General features: G+C 39.6%; 1 protein-coding gene across 1 annotated transcript in view; it reads left to right on the plus strand.

Annotated features, from left to right (window-relative positions):
- The window catches only part of gcgrb (glucagon receptor b), a 46406-nt gene extending 35577 nt beyond the window's left edge, over window positions 1-10829 (plus strand). Inside the window, exons 8-15 of the mRNA XM_027282363.1 lie at window positions 259-415; window positions 1454-1613; window positions 2987-3047; window positions 3231-3300; window positions 7080-7168; window positions 7648-7792; window positions 8988-9029; window positions 9394-10829. Of these exons, the coding sequence (XP_027138164.1) occupies window positions 259-415; window positions 1454-1613; window positions 2987-3047; window positions 3231-3300; window positions 7080-7168; window positions 7648-7792; window positions 8988-9029; window positions 9394-9810 (1141 nt within the window). The 3' untranslated portion in view covers window positions 9811-10829. The remainder of the gene's footprint in view (window positions 1-258; window positions 416-1453; window positions 1614-2986; window positions 3048-3230; window positions 3301-7079; window positions 7169-7647; window positions 7793-8987; window positions 9030-9393) is intronic.
- The last annotated feature ends 291 nt before the right edge of the window (window positions 10830-11120 follow it).

An 11120-nucleotide genomic window follows, 5' to 3' on the forward strand; every position in this document is an offset into this window, starting at 1 on the left:
TTCACAGCCACAGAGGTTGCTGGTTGGGAACCAAGTCAGGAAAAAACAGGGCAGGAGAAAGGAAGTAAAAAAAGAAACAAGGAAGGAAGTGTGGCTGTAATGTAAAGAAAGGAATAAGAAAATGGAGATGAAAACAATATAAAGAAGTGGAAAGTGATAAAGGATGCAAAGAAGAATCAGCAAAATAATTTCATGCATGCGTAGTGAACACAACATGTAAAAGTCTAAAGCTGTCAGTCACTGTTACCTCCACACCAGGAAGCTCCACTGTATGAGGAACAACATCCACATGAACCTGTTTGCCTCGTTCATCCTGAGAGCCGTGTCCATCCTGGTTAAAGACGCCCTGCTGACCCTCACACTGGACACCAGAAGCAGCAGTGACACCCAGACACAAGGCTGGGTTAACATACCGGTCAGAGCCAACACACCACGCCAACATCATCTTCCCCTTTGATCACTGTAGACATTTTTCATTTTATGTTCCATCTAACAGCTATAACCACTTGATTAATGAAATGGAAAGACCTTAAAATAATAAAGAAATATCAAAGTGACTGTGTGTCAAGAGGAGACACAAGCTCATAGTGCCCATACATAGTTATTTGATACTGCAGTATATGAACTTGATCATAGGTTGTAAATACAGAGTGCATTATAAAGATAATAAAGGTTGTGCTACAATCAATTTTTGACATCCCAAAAATTGTTCTTAAGAAGACATCCAAAGTTACTTAAAAACTTTTTGAACTTTAAAGATGAAATTGGATTAGAAATACTCTACTGTCCCCAAAGTACACCAAAGACAATAAATACATACAACGAAAGTAACGGATAATAATAAAAGATGAATAAGAATATTTACTAAATATTGCATGCCTTGTGAGAAAAAAGATACATAGACATTTCAAAAGAGGAATAAGGTCATAAAAACATTATTTATAATATATATATATATTAAATACAAAGGTATGAACTGAGCTGGTTGTATGTTGAAAGGAAAGAAAGTCTGTAGCAGTTGCTTTTACATTTGCTGGCTGTGTAATGTCTGAAGGTGAAGGTGAAGTTCACATTCAGAATATGTGACGAGATCAGTTGGTTTTGCAATGATACAAATGGCATTGCGTCCGTGTTAATCCACATTAAGCATAAGCAAAAAGCAAATTCATTATTTATGTTCATGCTGTAACTTGAATTGCTGTGAAGGAGTGTGAACAAAGAGACAAATCTGTGTAGATGCCAGAATCAAACAGGCAGTGTGCAGGTCAGCAATCCTTGACCTCTAAACTGCTGTTCTTATGATTCAAGATTTGAGGGTTGTATTCTGCCGCAGTCTGACTCAGAGTTAATTCAACTAAGCTGAAGAGAGTATTTGTGAATACGGTTGTACAATCAAAGAAGGGGTCACCTTGACTCATTGTCTGTATCCCCACCACTCTCTGTTGTGCATCAGGCGGTGACGTGGTGCCGTGGTGCCATGGTGATGATGCAGTACAGCGTGATGGCCAACAACTATTGGCTGCTGGTGGAGGGCATCTACCTGCACAGCCTGCTCGTCATCACTGTGTTCAGCGAGAAGAAGTACTTCTACATTTACCTCGCCATTGGCTGGGGTAAGAACTACAATTGTTACACAGCAACTCAGAATGTGCAAAGTTGTATTTCTACTTCTTTTCCAGTAGACTGATATCGGTGAGTTTGGTGAGGAGAGTAAACAGGACCCAAAAGTGTTTGTGTGTTGAGTGTTCAGATAGATCAGTGGTTGCAAACAGGCTCTGCCAAGCAGGCATTAACAGAAAGTAATGGGTAATCGTAAACAAGAGGAAGTCAGTAAGGTGCAGGAATGATTAACAAGTATGTAAACAGACTAAAAAGTAAATACAGAGCAGCTGTGTGCACATGGTGATTATTTAGATTATTCAGTATAATGTTAAAGATCTCTGAGGGTATGTAGTGGACCGGTGTGGTATGACTTGACTGTGGTATGGCTTTGAAATGACAACACAGGGTGAGTACACAAGCAAACACAATGAGACGATTGTGTATAGATGGGTGATCAGAGAAGGGAAGGTGAGAGATGGTGCTGGCCTGCGTCATTGTGGCAAGTTTATTTACACATCAACAAAATAAACTCTTTTTTCAAAATAAATGCAGCAAAACTAGCGATCTTCTTTGTTGTCAAACAATATAGATTTTTGCATTTTTCACTATTCAGTGAACACGATTTAATGTGTAAAATCACTTTAAAGTGAAGACAAACTGATCTATCTACTATCTATGTGTTACTTCCTCATGTTATGTACTATAAACATTCATAAGCCCAGAGAAACTTCTGTTGATCATTTGACTTGTTTTCCAGAGGTTACAACTTAATTACCTTAATAATAAATAATGACTTTGTGATTACGTTTCCAACCTGAAATAACCATTTCATTGTATAGTATATGTTGAATATCATGCTGAATGTAAATCCTCACTGAGCAGAGTTAACAAATCTCACCACAATAGTAACTGCGTTGTGCATTTTATGTTTGGGAATTTGTAGCCTGACAGGACAAATAATGTCTGAAAGAGAGACCAGGTTTATGACCAGATTAGATTTTAGTTTAATCAGACAGGCAGATGTTTTCATACTGTATTTTATTTTCAAGTCTTTACCGGGTAAGAGGAGAGTAGAAATATTTGTATTCAGATAATGAGATTTTAAACTTGTGATCAAAAATAATAATCACAATGTTTCATGTTGTATCATGGGTAATAAAATCATGCACCGAGATAACTGGGTTAAAGAATAAATATAGCGCAAACTATAATTTGTCATACACATCAGTTGTGTGTGCTAAAAATTAATCTTTTGGGTGAATGACCACATGAATCACATCTATGATGTCACACTAATCTGGCAAAATATCGCCAGTCTCAACAGCTTGAAAGTGTGAATCTGTTTGTTAACTCATCAAAAGTCTGTTCACTGTGTCGTTCTCAGGTGCACCACTCATATTCGTGTTGCCTTGGATCACAGTGAAATATCTGTATGAGAACGTGGAGTAAGTCTCTTTTCATAATATCGTCACATCAAATGAAAGGCGCTTTAGATGTAACAGCTTTCATCTGTAAGAATTTATGCTATAGTGTATGGATATATGATGGCTTTTTGGATACAGTGAGAACATCAGAATCATAATGATAAATACAATAAGTCACCATGTAAAATGTGTGTGTGTGTGTAGGTGCTGGGAGAGGAATATTAACATGGGATATTGGTGGATCATCCGTTCTCCTATACTGTTTGCTTATCTGGTAAGATTGTGTGTGTCTGTTTGTCTCTTACCTTCATGTTGTTTGGCTGACAGTATATAATTGAATTGAAGGAAATTCAAGTTGAGAATGTTCAACTTTCTTTCAACGTTTCTTGGCAGATGATGCTGTGAATAGAAATATGCTTGTGTTTGGATTTAGGTGTGCTTCTTTCTTTTTGTAGATCAAACACTTGTTCGAAAGTAAATTCTCTTGTCTTTTGCTTTTATAACAAAGTTCACAGTTTCCCATCATCCTTTCTTGTACATCAATAGCATCAGTATCTCTCGTCACAGAGTACTTGAAGGTTGTTGTTTCAACTGATCTCCTGAGGAAAAGTTGTAACATGACTCTTTCAAAGGCTCTTATTGCACTGTGCGCTAATATAGTAATACATTACTCATTATTTTTACTCCACCACAATATTAATAACATAACCAGCTGTAACTCTAACTGGTCTTGATAAAAGTCACTGATTTCGAATAGAATTTAAAAATGAAACAGAAAAGACGAGTGTGTGGTTCCCAAACTTTTTGACCTGTGACTCCTTCAGTTTGCAACTTGCTTCATTTCCAGTTGCAAATGTTTTCGGACAATTTCTATGAAAAAACGAATATAATGCTAATTAGAGTGTTAACACTGTTAGTGAGAGGAGTTAGTGGCACAAATTCATAAATAAACTCTGTGAACTTACTGTTCACTTTAGTGACCTAACTAAATTAGACAGTTAGCTCGCCAGCTACAGCACGACACCAACCAGCCCTGCGAGTCATCCCTACGCCACCAAACCTCCACCTGTTTCACATGAATGTATGAATATCACTTGTGACCACTGCTTGAATCAGGGTCTTTTAAATGAAGAGACAATATCTGACTGGACCCTCGTATACATTCATTGCTATATGTCCTAATTGAATGGTGATGAATGCCAATTCAGAGGTTGCTTCATCTCAAACAAACAAAAAAAAAACCCTCAAAAAACAAAATTATTGAATTGAACATTGAACTGAATAAAATGGATAAATAAACAAACTGAAATTAATTTCTTTATAGAGGACTTCAGTTTGAAAATCTCTGGTGTACGCACAGTCCCCGTCCATTATAAAATGCTTGACCAGTTCTAAAACCCACAACTCTTAATCCAAAAGTAAATACAAGCCTGCTAATATTATTCATGAATCATAAAATGCTATTCTGTTACCTCCCAATCCTGATAAGTCAACTATTGATTAACCAGAGGTTGGGAAGAAAACCATGAAGCGATCAAAAAGATGTTGTCTGCTGTCTTATTTTGTGAAACATTTATGCCAATTAAGTTTAGTTGTTTCATCTGAGTCAGCAATTGAAATGTTATTTTTAAAAATAAAAATAGTTGCATAGCTAAAACTGGTAACAACCTTGTTATAGTCAGAAAATCAAGTCATAAAGTTCCCAAAGAATACATATAGCATGTAATTGAACATGCATTTTTACTGCAGTGTCTTTGTTGCTCTTGCACATGGATATACACCACCCACCAACACACACACGCACACACACACGCGCACACACACACACACACACACACACACACACACACACACACACACATTGTGATAAAGTGCAGAACCCTCTCCAGTGACAGACAACATTAATTATAACAGCACTCAAGTTATTAGCAGTCCAAGTTTGGTAACATGTATGTTGTCTTGACAGATGTGCTTATGAATGTGTTTGAGTGCACACAAATACAATTTATTTAGGTGTGAATCTGTGTGTGTGTGTGTGTGTGTGAACTACAGGGTTGTGTTTAGGATTGTTGGGTGGCGACAGATGACGTCATGTCTGTTACACAATAAAGAGAATTTTTCCACAGAAAGCACATACTGCAGCACTTACATAGTCCAGGAAATGAATGCATTTATGAATATTTGGCTTGAGTGTGTGTATGCACGTACGCTTTAGCATGAGGTCACAAAGGTTGCTACTGTTACTGTGAATGTGCACTTGTGCTCATAAGTGTGGCCATCCATAATGTTGTTTGTCTCTATGGGAACAAGAAGCAGGAAACACACAAGAGGAATTCCACAACTTATTCCTGAGTGTGTGTGTGTATGTGTGTCCAATTCAAATCCCACAGACCGGCTCAAGACATTTTTGGGAGTTTCTGCTTTTCTTCTTATATACAGGTACTACTCGGAAAATTAGAATATCCTGAAAAAGTGCATGTATTTCTGTAACTCAACTTTAAAAACGTGAAATTTGCATATTATATAGACAAATAGTATGCAAATCAATTTTGATTTTGCTGATTAGGACTTGCAACTTCAGAAAAACTCAAATTCAAAAATTTAGAAAATTAGAATATTGCTTGAAAAAAGGATTTAAAATACAAAAAGGCCTCTGAAAGTAAAATCTTGCATCTGTACTTAGTACTTGGTTGGGGCCCCTTTTGCACGAATGACTTAATGCCTTGATCCGGCGTGGCATGGATGCTACCAGCTTATGGCATATCTCATATCTCGTGTTATGGAAGACCAACATGCATCAATCACGGCCTTGAGCTCTTCTTTATTATTTGGTCTCTTCCCGTTCAGTTTTCTCTTGGCAATGCCCTACAGGTTTTCTTTGGGGTTTGTAGGCCAATCAAGCACAGTAATCCCATGATTGTTGAACCAAGATTTTGTACTTTTGGCAGTGTGGGCAGGTGCCAAGTCCTGCTGGAAGATGAAGTGTGCATCCCCATAAAGCTGGTCTGCTGAAGCAAGCATGAAGTGCTCTAAAATGTCCTGGTAGACGGCTGCGTTTATGCTGGACTTGATAAAGCACAGAGGACCAACACCAGCAGCTGACATGGATCCCCAAGTCATCACAGCCTGGGGAAACTTAACACTGGACTTCATGCATCTTCCATTTTGCGCCTCTCCGGTCTTCCTCCAGACTCTGGGATCTTTGTTGCCAAATGAGATGCAAAACTTGCTCTCATCAGAAAAGAGGACTTTGGACCACTGGGCAACAGTCCAGTCTTTCTTTTCTCTAGCCCAGCTAAGGAGCCTCTGACGTTGCTTGCTCATGAGGAGCAGCTTGACAACAGGAATTTGACATTTGAAGCTCATGTCCAGCATCCGCCTGCGTGTCGTTTCTCTTGAAGCAGCAACTCCAGCCTGAGTCCACTCCTTATAAAGTTCCCCCACACTTTTGAATGGCCCTTTCCTGACCATCTTCTCCAGGCTGCAGTCATCCCTCTGGCTTGTACACCGTTTTCTTCCACACTTCTGCCTTCCACTTAACTGTCCATTAATGTGCTCTGAGACAGCACTCTGAGAACACCCAGCTTCTTTTGCTATCGCTTTTTGTGTCTTACCCACCTTGTGCAGGGAGTCAATGATGGTTTTTTGCACAACTGTCAGATCAGCAGTCTTCCCCATGATTGTAAATTCTTCTAAACCAAACAAGACACAGACTTTTTAAAGGCTCAGGACCCTTTTGCAGGTGTTCTGGATTACTTACCTGATTAGTGTGTGACACTTTGAACCTACAATACTGAAGCTTTTTACAGTATTCTAATTTCCCCTTTTTTTGTTTGAGGTTTTAATAAGCTGTAAATCATAATCAGCAAAATTACAACAAAGAAATGCTTGAGATATCTCACTTTGCATGTAATGAGTCTATAAAAGGTATTTTCACCTTTTATGTTGAATTGCCTGAATTAAACAACCTTTACGTGATATTCTAATTTTCCGAGTAGTACCTGTATTCATCATCTAAAACTCTACAGAACATAACTTGTCTTCTTATTTCAGATTAACTTCTTCATATTCATCCGAATTATCAAAATCCTGATGTCTAAACTCAGAGCTCATCAAATGAGATACACTGACTACAAGTTCAGGTGAGATATTTTCTTGTTCTGAAAGAAAAACAGTAATATATGGGGATATTTGCCACTCCTTCTTTCCCCACTGTAAACCACACCATGTAAAGGATGCTATAGAGTAGCTGAGAGGAATTGCAGAGTTGGGTGATAATTGTCTGTAAGTTCATTATTATGAGTGACCTTTTTCACTTACAAGTAGTGATGTGAAGTAACAGGAAAACACAGAACCACTTATTGTGCTGAAGATCATAATCAAGTGTAATATGTTTCTCTCATGTGTATGCTTGTGTAGCTTATTTTTTGTAATGTCTTAGATACAATATACTGTAATTTCTAAAAAACACTTTAATAACAGAAACTCTGTGGACAATTGAATCTTACCTGATGAGGGACCATTTACGTCATCAATAAATAAAATGAGTAGTGGGTCACCCTCCTAGTTTCTTCTAATCTTTACAACTATTCCTTGTTTCCCTTTTTGTCCTCTGGTCCAGATTAGCAAAATCCACTCTGACTCTCATCCCTTTGCTTGGGATACATGCCATCCTCTTCACCTTTGTCATCGATGAGTCTGTCCCTAAAGGCTCCATGCTGCGGCTCATTCGTCTCTTCTGTGACCTGCTGTTCAACTCTTTCCAGGTCAGAGATCAAGGAGAAGGGTAGCAACACCAGCCAGAGACTGAACCTTGTTTAAACAGTTTTATTGATTGCACAAAGGGAGTGGGGTGGTGGTGGTGGGTTATAGCAAGTGACAGAGTGTCTGGGGTGGTATAGGGCTGGTGGTGACAGGAATCCAGATTGAGTGCAGATATGAGACAGAGTTGGACTTGGCAGGAAACTGGCAGACAGGGGTTTTCCACTAGGGGGACTGAACAATCTGTGTGTAGTCTAGAAGGTTTTATACACCATAGGTTGATTGGATGGCAGGTAAGAGGGAAACTGGACGCCACGCCCAGCGACATACACGCACATACAAAGGGAGAGAGAGGGACAGACAAGACAGACAGAAACACAAGGGGGGTGGAAAACAACAGGAAAACACTAGGAAGGAAGGAGGCGAACAGCCTCCACTTGACAGTGATTTACTGAAAAGTTCCTGTCAGGTGCGTAGGCTGGCTTTCACTACATGAATTCAAAATAAACAGTGAGTGAACACATGAGTGCAGTCTGAGTTCTCATTTCGCTAAATAAGGTCATCTCACTTTCTTTGTATGCTGTTCCACATTAATATCAGTGCAGGCTAGGTAGACCATCGTATAGTGGTGTGCCGTATTTGTAATAATTTAGGTATATCCATTTGTAAAGATGTGCTTAAATACATCTGAGAAACACTGAGATAGCTAGCTAAGACCCCTCTTCTTCAAAAACCTGTACTTGTAGATTAGGCAGTGGCACTCTAACTCTTTCTCCACCTCCTCTAGCCTCTACTGTGTTTTGTTGCCTTCATCCTTTTTCTTTTTCAAAAAGCGTAATCCATACCTTCAAGTCTTGCCTTGACAGTTTTTAAATTCTACATTTTGTGCTACAGCAACGTCCCTCTGCTGGTTGGAACCCGATTATTGTTTTTGAATTTCTCTATTGGCTGATTTTGGAGGCAGGTGAAGTATGATGGCAGCTTTCATCACCAACCAACTCCTCCCTCCCCAGCTGTATTCCCATTACACTGAACTGGTCAGTCTGTCATTAGCTATGAATCCACAGCCCCTTTTAATTTAGGGTGGTTAGTAACACTTTAAATGATTGAACATTTAGAGCTGCATCCTTTAATACACAGTGAACACTGAGTAGTTTCTTTGGTATTACTGAACTGTTAAAACTCCACCGTCTGTTTCAGGGCCTGCTGGTTGCCATCCTGTACTGCTTTGTCAACAAAGAGGTGAGACAGATGTGCTTTCATGTCGAGCACCACCTTAATTTAATCTCTGCTATTGCTCCAGTTCCTTCCTCTTCCTTTATAGAGAATATAAATGAGACATTTCTCATCATCAGTGTTCCGATTGCCAGCCTTTATCGGCCCTTTTATATCTCTAAAAGCTCCATCTTTGTTCTCGTACCACTTGATTCCTTTGTCCACAAAGTGGGACAGACAAAACACCATCCATCTGCTAATCTCTAAACTTTTAAATGTAGCCTCTGGCATAAGACATCAATCTAATGAAGTGCTCTGTGTCTCATTTAATCTTTATCATAAACCATCTCTCCTCTATCTGCTCTCTCTTTGCCATCCCATCATCTCTCAGGTGCAGTCGGAGATGCTGAAAAAGTGGAAAAGGTGGAAGCTGGGTAAGGACATTGATGAGGAGTACCGGCACACCCACAGCCACATGCAGGCAAAGACCGGCAGCATTGCAGGCAATCTATCCTATCTCCATGACAACAATGCCAGCGAACCCAGCGGCGACTCACCTCACCTCAACAAGGCTGACAGAGGGCCCTCCTGCTCCGCCGCACCTGAGGAGAACCGCCGATTGGTTGTCTCCTATAGCAACGGGACAGGCAAAGGCAGACCCACCAAGGGCAGACACACCCTGCATTTCTCTCTCCTGCCACACAGAGGCGTCTCCAGTCATATCAGCACTACCACAGAAGAAACGTGTCTGGATGAGAAGGCGCAGTGCCACACTTACCCTCTGGAAGGAGACGAAACTAATGTCTGAGGACAACTTGCTCTGAGCCCTCGTGATGAAAACTCACTGATTGTGCTTATCGTTGTTTCAATGTTTATCATGCGCCAACACGACAGCCTGAGTGGGAGTAAAATGAGGAAGTGACCCACACAGATCAAGATGTCCATCGCTACATAACGTTGCGGGAAAAACAGTTTTAACCTACCCAGTTGCAAATATTTATTGGGGTTTTTTTTGGATCTTGGAAAAGCACTTATTGACTTCAGACATCAGGAATGATTAAATTAATTAAAACCAAACTCTAGTGATGTTCAGTGTGAGTGGATGTGTATATGTATGTGTGTGTGTGTGTGTCTATGCATATAGAGAATTGCCATTTCAACACCAACCTTGCTCACATTGTTTCATCTGTACTGCCGTTGTCACTATGAGTCATGCTTAGGTTGTGTCTTGTTTGCAGCAATCGGTGCTCATTTGTGGTACTTTCCTTGCTTGCATGCATGGCTCTTAACGTCTTCACTAAGCAATTCACCAGCGACCACATCCTCACAGAGGGTGGATGCTTTGATATTCAGAGAGAGACTGTGCTATAGTGTTTAAGTTATTCTAGGTTTTAAATGACCAAAGCCAAAAAAGAAAATAATAATATACCGTGATGGGTTTGCGATGGGATCGATGTGACAAATCAGGAATCAAACCCATTCTTTCTTGCACATTCCTGTCCTTCTTTTTTACTCCATCCTTTGCCTTTTTAGACAGATTTTTCCTGCCTGAATGTATATGAACAATGGAGACATATTTAAGTGTATATATGTGATTAGAAATACATACTATATCAACAGCACCTGGATTTATCCAGTCAGGAGACGTAAATGTTTTATTTGTCTTCATGCAGACTCCAAAGCAATTTGGCAATTTCTTTTTTCTTTTTTTCTTTTTTTGGTGTTTTACGTGAATTTAAGTACCTCCAGATAATGATCATCATTCCAATCTGCTCCAATCTGCTTTTTCAGCCATACAGTATTTTTAGAGTGCTGGCAAACATAAAACTTTTTGTACACAATATACAGTATGTGCACAAAAACAGGAAAAACTTTTTCAAAGGCCAGAAAGGTTTTTCAGTTCATTGTTGAAAATGGTGTTGCAGTGGTTAGCACTATGGCCTCACAGCAAAACGGTTCCTGGTTTGAAGGGCCTTTCTGTGGGGGCTTTGCATGTTCTCCCTGTGTCTGTGTAGGTTCTCTCCAGCTTCTTCACACAATACAGTACAAAGACATGAAGGTTAATTGGTGACTCTAAATTGCCTGTAGATGTGACTGTGTCAGCCCTGTGATTAACTG

The sequence above is a fragment of the Larimichthys crocea genome, chromosome X, assembly GCF_000972845.2.
Source record: "Larimichthys crocea isolate SSNF chromosome X, L_crocea_2.0, whole genome shotgun sequence".
NCBI lineage: Eukaryota > Metazoa > Chordata > Actinopteri > Sciaenidae > Larimichthys > Larimichthys crocea.